Here is a 15,809-nt window from a genome sequence, read left to right on the forward strand (position 1 = left end):
TCTACGTCAATTTTGTGAATTGACTTTTAAAGGACAACCGATGCCTCCGGACAAGTTGTTTCCATAATTCGTAAAATCACTTCAAATGACTTCTACTCAGCGTATTTTACAAAGATTCCACCGCATATTGCTATATTTTACGTTTTAAGACTGGTGCTAAATATTCAGGAAGTCTTGTTTTTGAGTTGGTGACGATTCCTGACGTGACGTCACGGAGGGAACGCCTCTGACTGAGAAAGCGACACACAATGCATTTTGGGTACTTTGTTTGGTCTGAAAACATCGTGTTGATGGCGGAATTAGAAGGAAAACACATAAATAACGCGATGGTGAATCGTTGTGTGTTGCACCAAGACTACTATTTGATACTAGCTGACACAAATTCCCAGCAGACAAATCAGCCCATTTCCAACGGAGCTTGGGCGCCATCTTGTGCATTTTCTGGGACGCTACATTGGAGTCCAGCCGCCTCAAAATGATACGGAAGAACTTCTTTAATCGATTGCAAACATTTATGCTTTCCTCTTCAGAACTATTTGAATCTGAAGCCATTGTTTTGATTCTCAACAAAGGCAAGACGTCCTGGCGTGACATCACGAACAAGGGGGCGGGACCTTCTGAAACTGAAACTCTCTGAGGTCTCTTTTTCATTTCATTTTCATTTTGAAGTAGGCCGCAGGGAGTAGTCCTCTGCTCCCCCCAACCTGAGAGCAGAGTCTGGCATAGGACCGAAGCTACCAGCAAAAGACTTTAGTTCACTGACAAAGCTTCTCAGACGAGGAGCGAAACGTCCGACACCTTCAAAGAAGTACAGATGACGGCTAAAGAAACCTTCTCATTGATTTACATTCAACGATATTCTAAAATAAGTCAGAGATGTTCAAGTTTTGAAAGCTTTTAACCAAAGATGCTAAAGCTAATATTCATCCCGGTGGTTGTATTTGCGTGCGCGTTCTTCTCCAAACTCTCCTGTTGAGTTAAGGACAGTCTGCGGTCTTTCTTCAGCCAAGAGTTGGGGTGGAGGCTCCTGCAGCTTTTCAAATGACCCCATTGAAGATGCTCTCTGCCTTGACACACGTTCCGACTCCTCCCCGGCGGCTCGTATCTGTCAAAAGCCGAAACGTCCTTGTCACCGATGGATGTGGAAGGAGCGCACGCTTTGGCCTGCGTTGGTGCAGGCGACGTGGGGTTCGAGGACAGGCTGGAGGAGCTGGTTTCAATGACCGCCAGGGACCTTCTGTACCTCTGCTGAAGGCTCAATTTTGAAGCACGCTCGTCATCATCCTCTTCCTCTTCTTCCTCGCCGGTGAGAGCGTCTGTGCTCTCGTAAAAGAGCGTCTGAATCTTTGCGACGTGCATCAATGCCGGCTCGGAGCGTCGCCGCTCTCTGTGTATTCCGTGTAAGGACGAAAGGTCCACGGTGGGGGCGTCTTGGATCTGCCTGCTTCCTCTCAGCACCTGCCGGTTAGCATGTTGAACATCGCACTCATGGTCCTGCTCGTAATCACTAAAAGTGAGGACTGAGTCCAGACTGCCTGGTTTGGATCGGAGACCTCTGCGACAAAAGCTCGGTGAGCCCACGCTACTGCTATCCAATTCATTCTCCAGACTGTCGTAAGAGGAGTCTGTCAAAGGGTACGTCCACTTGTCTGACGGTCAGGGAAATGTGACAAAACAGTTTGAGTGACCATTAATATCAACATCAAATGTTTTCCATGTATTCAGAATACAGTGATACCTTGGCCTACGAACTTAATTGGTTCCCAGAGAGTGTGTAAGGCGAAAAGGGTGTATCCCCAAAAAATATTTTCCATAGGAAATCATTAAAATGAGAATAATCTGTTCCCAGGTCCCCACAAAACACAATTTTCTAATTTTCTAAGCCTTAAAACTACACAAAATATACCTTATTTTATGTATAATAAATGTGCTATGGTATTATAATTAAAGAAATAAAGTATATTGTATAATAAAGTCGTTTTATTTACCTTTGTGATGGTCGTTGATGGCTTCATGGAATGGAGTGGCTGGTTTCATCAGCATTAAACACTTGATGAGGAACGTACCCTTCTTTCACCATCTTGAGGAATGATCTCTTGTAGGTGCTTTCTCTGCGATAATTTGACCTAGTTCCTCATCAATTGTGTACGGATGGCTTGTGCGGTTTGTTTGTGGAGCCTGATTGATGGGATATTTTAACCTTGCAGTCTACACTCTGCGTTTGAACTATCAAAGTTGAAACAAGTCCAAATTTCACTGTTTTCTATCCATTTTCTCTGTCGTCTGCCTGTCTCTTTCATGTTTAAAACCATCTCCCCTCACTGCTGCGTTCTTGACCAATCACGTGGCTTTAACCAAAGACTGGGGGCGGGGAATAGAGGAATAAAAGCAGTCGGCTGCCATTTTCTTGTTCGGAGACTCATCACTCATTGTGGCAGCTCCGTGTGTATCCCAAAAATAGTTCGTCTGCCAAGGTAAAATTTGCATAAATTTAACGTTCGTAATCCGAAAAGTTCGTAAACCAAGGGGTTCGTAAACCGAGGTATCACTGTACAAGATTACAAGGACCGTACCCGTCGCCTGCGTGGCGCGTCTCTGCGGTGAACCCCCAAACAGAAAAGAGGGCTCCTCTTCCGTAATCTGCTGGCAGTGTTCGATCATGAATTTCACCAAGTCGCAAACCTGTACAAAAATACAAAAACACTTGATTGACTTTTGAAGGAAATTTCTTGTTTGCGCAATGCATTATGTATGTATGTGGAACTGTCGCGGCTTGGAATTGAAGCGGATTTACTGTACGTGGGACAGGAGATGTGAGACAATCTATTTCCGTCAGTGGATGCTACAGCTTGGTGTTTGCTTTCAACATTTAGCTTGTAGCAGATGTGCATATTCTACCATGACGTCCCTGATCCACTGGTGAAAAGTGGATGTGGTTTGTTATTGTGTGGAGTACTTTTGCTATTATGAGACCGAAAAAGACCCCATCACAGGCTAGTGTTAAGCCTAAGAAAACATTAAAGAAAATTACGGTCGAGCAGAAAGAAGATCATCGAAAAACACAAACGAGGTGTGCATTTGTGTGACTTTGCGTCCCAGTACCAGTATGTTAAGTTGACCATAGCAATGTGTGGCAAAGGGTGTTTCTGTGTTATCTAAGCAACGATGTCAAGCAATAGAAGAGGTTGAAAAACTTCTTTTGATTTAACAAAAGCAGCGAGCGGGGGACATTGTGAGTGAGGGTATCATCACCGAGAAAGCACGGCAACTTCACTCGGATATCATCAAGAGGCAACTACATCAACAACCATCACAAAGGTAAATAAAACGACTTTATTATTTAGTACTGTTTATTTCTTTCATTACAATATAACAGCACATTTATTATACATATAATAAGGTATATTTTGTGTCGTTTTAAGGCTTATTTAGTAGAATAAATATGTTTTATGGGGACCTGGGAACGCATTATTCTCATTTTTAATGGTTTCCTATGGGAAATTAATGTTTGGAAGACTCACTTTTCACCTTACACATACTTTCTGGGAACCAATTAAGTTCGTTAGCTGAGGTATCACACACCCTTCATTGGGGGTGCGGCTTAAACTCAGGTTCGCCTTATACACCGGAAAATATGGTACTTGGGGTTCGTGAAGTGGTCATTTGTCAAGGTCAAGCAGACTTCGAAAGTGTGTGTTTTGGTGACTTTTTTTCACGCCGCCGCTCGCTTACCCTCCTGGTTCCTTCGTTCTCTGCCTCGGGGCTGCACAGTGCCCCCGGGGGCCAAAGCATGCTGGGAGCGATGCACACCGCCAGGTTGAAGCCGGTCATCTGGTTCTCGTGGGCGTTGCTTCGGATAGCGTGAAGCACGGACAGAATGTAGCGGAGCAGCAGGGCGTTGTCTTCGGGGAGCCGGCTCATCATCCTACAGGAGGACAACCAACTTTTTCTACTTGCATTTGCTTGTTGGGCAAAGAGAAGCGTCAAGAGGTTTATGCGACTCAATACATACGACACAACCCAAGCTCCGTTGGAAATGGGCTGATTTGTGTCAACTAGAATCAAATAGTAGTCTTGGTGCAAAACACAACGATCCACCATCGCATTATTTATGTTTTCCTTCTAATTTCGCCATCAACACGGCTTAAAACGAATTTTTTAGACCAAACAAAGTACCCAAAATGCATTGTGTGTCGCTTTCTCGGTCAGGGGCGTTCCTTCAGTGACGTCGCGTGAGGAATCGTCACCCACTCGAAAACAAGACTTCCTGAATATTTAGCGTGAGTCTTAAAACGTAAAATATAGCTATATGCGGTGGAATCTTTGTAAAATACGCTCAGTAGAAGTCATTTGAAGTGATTATACAAATTATGGACACAACTTGTCTGGAGGCATCGGTTGTCCTTTAAATTTGCATATACACTCAATAAATAGCTTAGCAGAGGGCTGCACAAGTTGGCCATCGGCTGCATCCCCTGCCGGCAGTAAAAGACAATCTTCCTGTGTTCTCTGTGTCCAACCAAACATCTCTGATACCGTGTCCAGATGCATCTGGAGGTTTGTATTCTCCACTCTAAACAACAGACGGCAACAACAAGGGATGATTGACTGAATGAGGTTGATCGGCGGTTTATCACACCGTTGTATCCCTTGTACCCGTTCCTCCTTCCCCCCGTCATCGGCCAGCGCATCCATCCATTCTTCATGCAGCTCACAACACAAAAGGCTGCCAGGGATGTTGCGCAGGAAGTCCTAGGAAACAGTGAGGCGCTATTCAGTGGGCAAACGTTGAAAAAAGATGGTCCAAATACTGTACTAAAAAGGTAAACATTCAGGGTGTTGGAACGGATTAAAACGATTTACATTATTTGTAATGGGAAAAATGGTTTCGGTGTTCGAACAAATCGCTTTTCGAACAGGGTTCTGGAACGGATTACGGTCGAGAACCGAGTTATCACTGTAGTGCAAAGACTTGTCGAGTTTGTTTGCAATAACAAGGATTATCTCACAGATTAAGGACTTTATGAACATGTTGTCCTGCTCATGTGGATGTGCCGGAGGAGATTAAAGGCCAGGTGAGAGATGTGGGTCATCATGACAAACCTACTTTGAAGACGCCGGCGACGATGAAGACGTGGTCCCGTGTGAGAGGAAGAAGCGATTCGCCGGCATCCAGTGAATCTCGCAGCTCCCTGACGGCCCGAGCGCCCGCCGGCCGCCGAAATATGCCCCGCGTCCACGGGCCCTCGTGGTATAAGAGCGCCAGCATGTCCTGGCGAAGGACATGGTAATAATGGCGAAATCTGGGTGTACAATGATACCTTGGCTTACGATCTTAATTGGTTCCCAGACAGAGTGTGTAAGGCGAAAAGTGTATCCCAAAAAATAATTTCCCATAGGAAACCATTAAAATGAGAATAATCCGTTCCCCAGGTCCCCATAAAACACAATTTTCTAATTTTCTAAGCCTTAAAACTACACAAACTATGCCTTATTTTACGTATAATGAATGTGATATGGTAGTATAATTAAATAAATAAACTATGTTAAAATAAAGTCGTTATATTTACCTTTGTTTACGGTTTTGCACATACAGTTACAGTATACAGTTGACATTTTTATTTTACTATGCTTAGAATATCTTGTTTTCTATCCTTCCAGCTATTGGCTACCTGTTAGCTATCTAGCTAGCTGTCTGGCTATCTATTAGCTAGCCATCTGGATGGATGGCTCTATTTTCGCTATCAATTAGCTAGCTATCTTACGATCTATTTGCTATCTATTAGCGAGCTAACTAGCTGGCTATCTAGATTTTTATTTATTTGAGTTATACCGGGTTGAGTGAACGCTGGCGCGTGTGGCTGCCGCTGCTCACCCACAGACAAACTTATCCTGTGACTGTAGAGTGACCTTGAGAGTTTTGAAAGGCGCTTATAAATCAAATGTATTATTATTATTATTATTATTATTATTATTATTATTATTTACGTGGTATAGGAGATGGGAGACAATCACTTTTTGTCAACAGCTTCGTGTTTGCTTTCAACATTTAGCTTGTAGCAGACGTGAACATTCCAATCTGATGTCTCTGAGCCACTGGTGAAAAGGACGCTTTTATTATCTACGCTTTTATCTAGGACTGCTTCATACAACAAAGAGAGTGAAGAAAGTCCTTAAGATTGAATGACCGTCTGCGTCTTTGTGTTGTCATTATTTGTTATTTAGTTTTTTGTTGTTGTTTTGACGTCAACATGGCGCCGCGAGAGTGGCTGCCTTTACAGTAGCTCCTGTATTTTGTTTTTTTTACTTCTTTCTTTCCTCTTATTTTCATCACTTTGCTGCCGTGTTGTGTAAATTTCTCCACCGCGAGACTAATAAAGGTTAATCAGATCCAATCCATAATTATAAATCTTTGATTTTGTCATCTGCGGACACACCCGCAAAATAGCGAGCTGTCCTTGCCCCCTTTTCACTTCAACCTGATTGTGAAAACCCACCATCACAGCTTTCGGCAGAGCGTTTTCGACACACACGGCACTGAGGGGGCGCCCGAACAAGCAACCCTGAGAAGAGTTTCCTGTGGACGACATTTGAAGGGAGGAACCTCGCAGAAAGGCCCAAGTGATGAGGGAGCGCCTCCTTTTTAATGGCTTCAGAGGGAAGTCTGACGGAGACAGAAGACCCGCAAAATGCGGCTCGTCAGTATAAGGTGAACAAACGCAATGTGCTACTACGACGACAAAGAGATCACATGACCTGTGGCCACAGGCGGTTGAAGCGTTTCCTGACGGCGGGCTTTCAGAATGAACTGGCAGCGTTTGTGCACCTGAAGCTGCTCCGCTTGTACGGTCCAGTCGCGGTCCTCTGGTGTGGCGGCGCGGTGAGCCAACGTTTGCCGCAGGTGACTCATGTGGATACTGAAAGGGAACTCGTGACCTGAGACAAACGAAAAATGGAAGTCACTAGTTGTACATGAGTGTCGTTTTTGTCAAGTGGAAAGAACGACACCGTGGGCTTGAATTCGCTTCGCAACTGTCCAATTCAGAGCCACGGCTGGAAATGAGCAGCTGAGCAATTGGTGTGCGCGTCATACAGTGAGACCTCAACTTGCGAACTTAATTGGTTCCCAGACAGAGTGTGTAAGGCGAAAAGTGTGTATCTCGAGAAAAAAAAATCCCATAGGAAAGCATTAAAATGGGAATAATCCGTTCCCGGCTTTCCATAAAATATACTTTTCAACTAAATAAGCCTTAAAACTACACACAACATACCTTATTCTAGGTATAATAAATGTGCTATTGTATTGTAATGAAAGAAATACACTGAATTGTATCCTAAAGTCACTTTATTTACATTTGTGATGGTCATTTATGGCTTGATGGAATGGCGTTGGAGGTCGAAGGTCAAAGGGAATTGCTGTTTGGAAAGAGAGGCGCATTACATGAGGACTGTAATTAAAGAAATAAACTGTGCTGTAAAATAAAGTTTTATTTACCTTTTTGATGGACGTTGATGGCTTATGGAAGGAGAGTCACCTTCCATAAGGACTGTTGGTAACTTAACCTCTGGTGCTGTTCGGTCGTGTGCTTCCGCCGAAGATCACTCCGCAAGCCGTGGTGGGTGCGTATTATGAAAATAGTGCTTATTATAAGGTTTAATTTTCGTAAATTTGACGTTTGTAAGTAAAGGTGTTTGTAAGTTGAGGTCTCACTGTATATCAAATGTCATTGCTGATGCATAGAAGGCTACCATACTACCAGTGTATAAGGCGTAACCCAGATGAAAGGTATACAGTAAAGTCTCGTTATATCGATATCGGATATATCGATAGTCCCGGTTATATCGATATTATTTCTATGCACGCACGGTGAAAATTACATGCAAACAGGGTCGGATATATCGATAGTCCCGGTTATATCGATATTTTTTCGGACTCCCTTGAATATCGATATAACGAGACTTTACTGTATTTACAAACTTTTTTCCATATATAAGGCACACCAAACTATAAGGCGAACCTTGAATGAATGACAAGTTTAAAAACGTTGTCCATCTATAAGGCACGCCCCATTATTAGACGCTACAGTAGAGGCTGGGGTTACTGATAGAGATTAGACAGAATAAGAAGTTATCATATTTAAAAGTCCCATGCTGAGCTGGCCAACCGAACAATAGACCCACAGTAAAGACGGAGATGCCCTGGGGGTCAATCTGAACATAGCCTGTTCACCTGTCATCTTCATCTAAGAGATCTAGCCTTGGACAGAATTTAGGACTTGGGAAACTCCTTCATCACAGAAGTAATTTAGGACTTGAAACTCCCTCACAGGATGAGCTCATTAGCCAAGTTACAAATCTATCCGTTAATGGAAAAAAAAACAACCAAATTAAAAATGTCTATGTTTTATTGCTTACAGCTGTTGGTGCTTAGAACGTCCAGGGGTGTGGTATTCTAATCAAGAGAACTATGTTTTACTAATGTATCACTTAAATTTGCATATACTCTCAATAAATAGCTTGGCAGAGCTATTTATCTTCCTGTGTTTGAGCCTTTGTTCAATGTCACCAAACATCTCTGACACCGTGTCCAGATGCAACTGGAGGTATGATTAGTATTAGCCATCTGGCTAGCTGGCTAGCTAGCTATGTAGCTGGCTATTTATTAGCTATATGGCTATCTAGCTAGTTAGATAACTGTCTAGCTGGCAATCTATTAGCTATCTGTTAGCTAGCTGGCTAGCTTTCTATCTATTTGGTTGAGTGAACGCTGACGTATGTGGCTGCCGCTTCTCAACCGCAGAAAAAAACGATCCTGTAACTTTAAAGCGACCTTGAGAGTTTTGAAAGGCGCTTAGAAATGAAATGATTATTATTATTACTTTCTTATCGGTCTTGCTTGCCCAGTACAATTTGGAAAAGGCAAAAAAAGGTGGTGGGGGCTTCTAAATGACAACAAACAGAGTGTGCAATTTGACTTTTGGCATTTCTCCAGCTAACAAATAAACAATTGGTAACGCAAGCACATTTAATATCCATTGAGCAGTTTCAAGGATTAATAAACAGCAAACAAAAGCCATTAGCAGAGCTAAAAATAAGCAATGACCACGCAACAACGTGAGTGACTAACCAATGAGTGGATAGGGCGTATTGTCCCTCTTGGAGAGGACCCACAGTTGGTAGTCCTTCACGTTACCCTGAACACAAGAACGTCACACAGCCACAATGACTGTACAGTATTTATTCATTCATGTATTGCATTTTTTTTGGTAGTTTAACTCATTCACTGCCAGACAATGTTCACTGCAGTGCCAGGGTTTTTGTCATTTTCACTCAATATGCAGGACCCACAGAATATGAAGTTTTAGGACGACATAAACAAACAATACACTGTTGGGAACCTTAGATTCGCTTCTTTTGTCAGAAAACAAGAGTTACAGTGATAACCTCAGCATACAAACTTAATTGATTCCCAGAAAGTGTGTGTAAGGTGAAAAAAATGAGAATGATCCATTCCCAGGTCCTCATAAAACATGTTTTTCTACTAAATAAGCCTTAAAACTAAGAAAAAATATATGCTAGCTGCTTTTCGTTAACCCAAATCTACAGAAGTTTTTCAACCTCTTCTATTGCCTGAGACCGTTGCTTAGACAACACAGAAACACCCTTAGCCACACGTAACAATGGTCGATTTAGCATACTGGTACTGGGATGCTAAGTCGCAGAAACGCACACCTTGTTCGTGTTTTTCGATGATCTTCATCTTCTGCTCGACCGCAAATTTTCTATTGCGTCCTCTTCGGCTTAACATGAGCCTGTGATGGGGTCTTTTTCGGTCCCAAAATAGCAAAAGTACTCCACTTGATAACAAACCACGTCTGCACTTAAAGGAGGTGTGGAAAACTAGTCCACCAGCCACCTTGGCGCTGTGTTGTTTGGTTCGTCTGCCGAAAACTAGTTCATATGCCAAGATTATATTCTTGCGAATTTAATGTTCATAAGGCTAAAGCGTTCGTAAACCGAGGTTATCACTGTAAATTCCTAAATTATATAGAGTTATATGATCTTGAAATTAGTGCGGCTGTGCAACATACAATGCAATACATGTTGGTTTATATAGTGCTTTAACAACAGCTGAAGCTGGAACAAAACGCTAAAAAAGGAAATGCTGCCCAGCGCTTTATCGGCACCCAAAAAAAAAAAAACAAAGCCCGAACAAATTTGGGAATGGCGCTCCATGTCCTATTGTCGATTCCTGAATAAATTTGGGAATGGCAGTGAATGAGTTAAAAAAGTAAACGTATGCAGAGCATCTTTTGGATCTGTGAAGATCCGATGCGACTCACAATGATGCTAAATTGCTGCAGAGCCAGTCGGATCACCTCAGTGGTGCAATCGGAGTTGCTGACGGGCAAAGTCTTGGTCTAAAAATGGAGAAAGGATCACATCCATTTGTCAAGAGTTGGAAGCAAGGAAAAAAAAAATGTTTTTCTACATTGCCTTACAACAGCATAGGTGTTGAGCCCCTTGCCGTATACTCTGAGAGGGATGGTTTTAGGTTCTTCCTTCTCTTTTTCCTCTTTGATGCGACTGCAGAGGAAACGAAAGCAAGTCTCGTTGGCTTTTACACGCAAAGATGCATTGAATGCACAGCTCTTAAGATGAACTCACTTCTTCAGGTGAGAGAGCCAGTTTTCTTTTTGTTCCACCGAGCTGGCAGGGACATGTCAAACAAAAGTTGCGACATAAACGTAAGAAGTTTACCGTAATTTCCGGACTATAAACCACAACTTTTGTCACGAGCTTCCAACTGTGCGGGTGATAGAGATTAGACAGAATAAGAAGTTATCATATTTAAAAGTTTCATGCTGTTATATGCTTAGTCAACATGTGTGACTCGAATACACAATTGAAGCACAGACAACCTGGGGTCAATCTGAGGTCAACAGACACAGCGTGTTAAACCGTCATCGTCATCTAGGAGATCTGGCCTTGGACAGAATTTAGGATTTACGCTTCAGCTCACAAACTTTTCGCCTCACGAACATTAAATTGGTGAACATATTGTCTTGGCTGGCGGACTAGTTTTCGGCGGATGTACACCAAACCACACTGTCGAACAGCGCCACGGTGGCTGGCGGACTAGTTTTCGTCACCCCCTTTCTTTGAGGGCAGATGTGATTTGTTATCGAGTGTAGTACTTTTGCTATTATGTGACCGAAACAGACCCCAGCATAGGCTAGTGTTAAGCCGAAGAGGACACAAAAGAAAATTACAGTCGAGCAGAAGAAAGAGAACATCGAAAAACACGAATGAGGTGTGCGTTTGTGTGACTTAGCGTCCCAGTACCAGTACGCTAAGTCGACCATTGCTACATGTGGCGAAGGGTGTTTCTGTGTTGTCTAAGCAACGGTCTCAGGTTATAGAAGAGTTTGAAAAACTTCTGTTGATTTGGATTAACGCAAAGCAGCTAGCATGGGACAGTGTGAGTGAAAGCACGCCAACTTCACTCGGATATGATCAAGAGGCAACTATATCAACGACCATCACAAAGGTAAATACGACTTTATTATATTTCTTTAATTACAATACAATAGCACATTTATTATACATAAAATAAGGTATATTTTGTGTAGTTTTAAGGCTTATTTAGTAGAAAAGTATGTTTTATGGGGACCTGGGAACGGATTATTCGCATTTTAATGGTTTCTTATGGGAAATAAATATTCGGCAGACGAACTTTTCGCCTTTACACCCGCTTTCTGGGAAGCAATTAAGTTTGTGAGCTGAGGTATCACTGCATTATTAAAACTTTTTCTGTGTACCGTTTTTCTTGATAAACATGCGGTTTATAGACGGGTGCGGTCTATGTATGTACAAAATGGTTTTTCCTTTAAAAATGTACTGGGCGAGGCTTATAATCAGGTGTGCTTTTTAGTCCGGAAATTAATGTGTTTTTTTTTTGTTTTGTTTTGTTGATTTTGTGTCGTTCACCTGAATGTTGCAACAGAGTTACAGGTTGGCCACCCCACGACAAAGCTCTTTTCCGGGCAGGTGCTTCCCTCGCACACCTCGTCCATGCAACCGGCTGTCCACGTTTCACATAATCGCGCCTGGGCCTTCTGCTTGAATTGGTTGGCCGACCTGGCGCAACGTGAGCCCAACCTGAACGCCTTTTGCTTTCCGATAGAGGTACAGGGGAACCCGGACTTGGCTTACTTGGCTTTGGCGATGACCAGGATGTCGGTGAAGAGGAAAAGGTGTCTATCTTGTGTCTGCATGCCGGTTTTCAACTGAGTGTACCCATCGAGGAGAAGTAACCTGTCGGGCACTCTCAGGAAGGATTGCACCAGTGAGCACGTCTTTGAGAACACGGGAACCGGGAGGCTCTCTCTGGAAGAGAGCAACGCAGTTACTCAGGGTCTGTCGAACTGTTGTCGGGTGAAGAAGGGCTCCCGTTTCAAGAGACCTTTCGTGAAATAAAGGGTGACCAAACTTTTAATGCGAATTAATGCTATGGGATACCTGTTAGATACACACTTCAGAAATAACACACAACTTTCTTTGATACTTGCAGTATGTACAGTTTTTTTATGAAATATTTTTGCACATTTACAGTATACATCTCAGTCTTCTTTTCTACTATGCTTAGAATATCTTTTATTATATTTATATAATATCCTTTTCCTACTTTGAAGGTATCGGACGTTTCTTATCCAAGAGGCTTCGTCAGCGAACTAGTCTTTTGCTGGTAGTTTCGGCCCTATATATATATATATATATATATATATATATATATACTGTCCGGACGGTGCCATACTCTGCTATGATTGGTCCCTGCTTTCAGGTCGGGGGGAGCAGAGGACTACTCCCTGCAGCTACATTAATTTCTTTTTATTTCTGAGTCTTCTTCTTTTCCTTTCTGCTTTTACCCTTCAAGGGGTCGCCACAGCGAATCAGTGTCCTCCATGTTCAGCGGTTTGTTTTGGCCAAGCTTTTACATCGGATGCCCTTCCTGACACAATTCTCTGTATTTATCCGGACTTGGGACCGGCACAAGAAGACACTGGCTTATGTCCCCTTGTGGCTACAGAACAAGCAACTCTATGCACTTAATAAAGATGAAGATTGTGACTACTCCAGCCAAAACAGGTGCGTGTGGTAAATATTTTACCTGGAAAGTGTCTTGGACCTGGCGAGAGCTTTTCTGAAGACGACAGAGGGTGCGGACTGACAGCGAAGACTTTGGGACTTCACCCGCTAAAAATAAAAACACAAAGCAAGTGATGCTGCAAGTATGTTAACCCATTCACAAATTCATTCAGGAATTGAAAATATGACGTAGTGCACCATTCCCGAATTAGTTAGGGTTTTGTTTTTTGATTGGGAACTTGATTGGGTGCCGATAAAGCACTGGTCATGATTTCTGAGAATGATTTATATTTTCCACAAGGGGCCAACATTTCCCTTTGTTTCCATATTAGTGCTTTGTTCCAGCTTCAGCTGTTGTTAAAGCGCTACATAAACCGATATGTATGTCATTTATTGTATTTTAGACAGCTGCCCTCATTTCAAGCTCAGATAACTCCAGACCCACATAATTCAGAGCGCCATTTCCGAATTTGTTTTTTCATGCTTAGTTGCAGATAAAGCACTGGCAATTGCATTGTATTTTGGACAGCCGCCCTCATTTCAAGCTCAGATAACTCCAGACCCATATAATTTAGGAATTAACTCTTTTGAAGCTTTTTGAAGCCGAATTTGAACCTTCATTTTCCCATCACGAGTTTAACTCATTCACTGCCATTCACAAATTTATTCGGGAATTGAAAATATGACGTAGAGCGCCATTCCCGAGTTACTTTGGGTTTTGTTTTTCCATGCTTAAGTGCTGATAAAGCGCTGGCCATGACACTGTATTTTGGACAGCCGCCCTCATTTCAAGCTCAGATAACTCCAGACCCATATAATTTAGGATTTAACTTTTTTTCTGATGAAAGAAGATAATCTAAGGTTTCTAACGCTGTATTGAATGTTTATGTAGTCCTACAACTCAATATCCTGAAATTCGAGTGACAATGACAAAAAGTCACCTATTTAAAATCGCATTTTCTGTGTAGCTTTATCTCTTGTTTCTATTTATATTTGTATTTTATTTATTATTGTATCTGTTTTGTTTTCCATGCTTGTCTGTCACTGTAAAGTGTCCTTGAGAGCTTTGAAAGGTGCTTGAAAATAAAATGTATTTTATTATTATTATTATTATTATTATTATTATTATTATTAAAAACCCTGGCAATGGAGTGGACAGATTTTTTTGCACATGGCTGGCATCGAGGGAGTTAATGTGGCAAGAAACAACATTAATGCATTTGAAAATGAATGTATGTATCTGTTTTCATATGACCACGCCCAGTGTGAATGGGTGAATATTATTTGCATGCACAAATTGGGACGAGTATGAATGAGGTCACTTCCACATTGGCAAATACCAAATTCAAACCCGATGTGCTATAGAAGGTGAGTACACTTTTACCTGTTGCATCTTTGCTCCGCAGATTTTTTTTCCTCTAAATATGCCACAAATTCTCATCCGTCTATATGCTAGGTTACTTTTGTCAATCGCAATTATGCTCCAGTTAGCCACTTTTTTATCATAGCTCAAAGTTCACTGACTCTGAATTAATAGGCCACACATTTGGGTCATCGTAATACTGTGTAATACTTTTGATACAGCCGAGTCACGAGGGACAAACATTCCTGACACAGCGCACGGAAATTTGGTAAACATTTTAGAGCCAAGCAATTGCTTCCAACATGCAATTGGTTCACTCGTTTGAAGCACTTGACCACCAAAATCAGGGACTCGTGCATGACCTACAAAATATTGAGTTTTAGGACTACATAAACATTCAATGCGGTGTAAGAAACCTTAATCTCTTTTCTTTCATCAGAAAAAAAGGTTAATTCCTAAATTATATGGGTCTGGGGTTATATGAGATTGAAATGAACCTGGGAACGGATTATTCCCATTTTAATGGTTTCCTATGGGAAATTACTGTTTGGAAGACGCACTTTTCGCCTTACACACACTTTCTGGGAAACAATTAAGTTCCTAAGGTGAGGTATCATTGTATTTGGAATCCAAACATAATTTGGGCCTATGAGAAAAAAAATAATCATGCTTTTCATTGAACAACAACAACAAGACGTGTGTACAATAACAATAGTTACCCGTCCGTTGTCGCTTTTTCCAGCATGATGGCTCAGCCCGTCCTGTTGATGTTGTGGAGACATGTTATCCATCCAGCCGCCAGACGTCTGCAGATCAGTGTCCACCTGTGTTTACACTTTCTAATCTCATTAATTAGATCCAAAAGGACAAAAGCATCTCAGTGTGTTGGAATTTTTTTCAAAAACGTTCGATTCAGTGGCACATAGATGCAAAGAGATAATAATACAATTCTGAATAGTCAAAGCGACCTCAGTGAGGAACGCAGAGAGAGTCGCAAGTCCATGCGCTTCTTGTCTTTGTGGATTAGCACCTTCTTAATGCTTCGATACTCATTGCGGAGGCGGCGCTTGAACGTGGGCGAGAAAATGTTGGCTCTATTTTTAGAAGTTGTTCTCACTTTGTTCATACAAGTCATCCAAACTTTTCACAACTGGCATGTCACTTTTACAGATGTACCTACAGTGAGACCTCAATTTACGAACTTAATTGGTTCCCAGACAGAGTGTGTAAGGCGAAAAGTGTGTATCTCAAAAAAGAAATTCCCATAGGAAACCATTAAAATGGGAATAATCCGTTC

The 15,809-nt window shown here is 42.0% G+C and overlaps 1 protein-coding gene across 1 annotated transcript; it reads right to left on the reverse strand.

Moving 5' to 3' along the window:
• Nucleotides 1–73: 73 nt before the first annotated feature.
• On the reverse strand, nucleotides 74–15,775 carry LOC148902828 (rho GTPase-activating protein 20-like). Its single transcript, XM_088991483.1, has 15 exons — nucleotides 15,232–15,775; nucleotides 13,172–13,257; nucleotides 12,217–12,390; nucleotides 11,992–12,141; nucleotides 10,669–10,710; nucleotides 10,503–10,587; nucleotides 10,344–10,421; nucleotides 9,128–9,194; nucleotides 6,757–6,936; nucleotides 6,498–6,664; nucleotides 5,108–5,272; nucleotides 4,640–4,752; nucleotides 3,733–3,925; nucleotides 2,574–2,682; nucleotides 74–1,649 (listed from the first exon to the last, which is right to left on the reverse strand). Exons 1-15 carry the CDS (start codon nucleotides 15,301–15,303, stop codon nucleotides 898–900), a joined length of 2,433 nt encoding a protein of 810 aa, XP_088847609.1. The 5' UTR covers nucleotides 15,304–15,775; the 3' UTR covers nucleotides 74–897.
• Between the last annotated feature and the right edge of the window lie 34 nt (nucleotides 15,776–15,809).

This window comes from Hippocampus bargibanti, linkage group LG01 (assembly GCF_051943395.1).
Source record: "Hippocampus bargibanti isolate YZ-2025 linkage group LG01, ASM5194339v1, whole genome shotgun sequence".
Taxonomy (NCBI): Eukaryota; Metazoa; Chordata; class Actinopteri; order Syngnathiformes; family Syngnathidae; genus Hippocampus; species Hippocampus bargibanti.

Bases quoted from the DNA above. Each gene is read 5' to 3' on its own strand.
- LOC148902828 (XM_088991483.1), bottom strand. From the start codon at position 15,303: ATGGATAACATGTCTCCACAACATCAACAGGACGGGCTGAGCCATCAT. The intron at 5,273-6,497 runs GTGGGTTTTCAC...GTCCTTCGCCAG, and splicing joins CTCTGCCGAAAGCTGTGATG to GACATGCTGGCGCTCTTATA. The intron at 2,683-3,732 runs GTAAGCGAGCGG...ATTTTTGTACAG, and splicing joins AGAACGAAGGAACCAGGAGG to GTTTGCGACTTGGTGAAATT.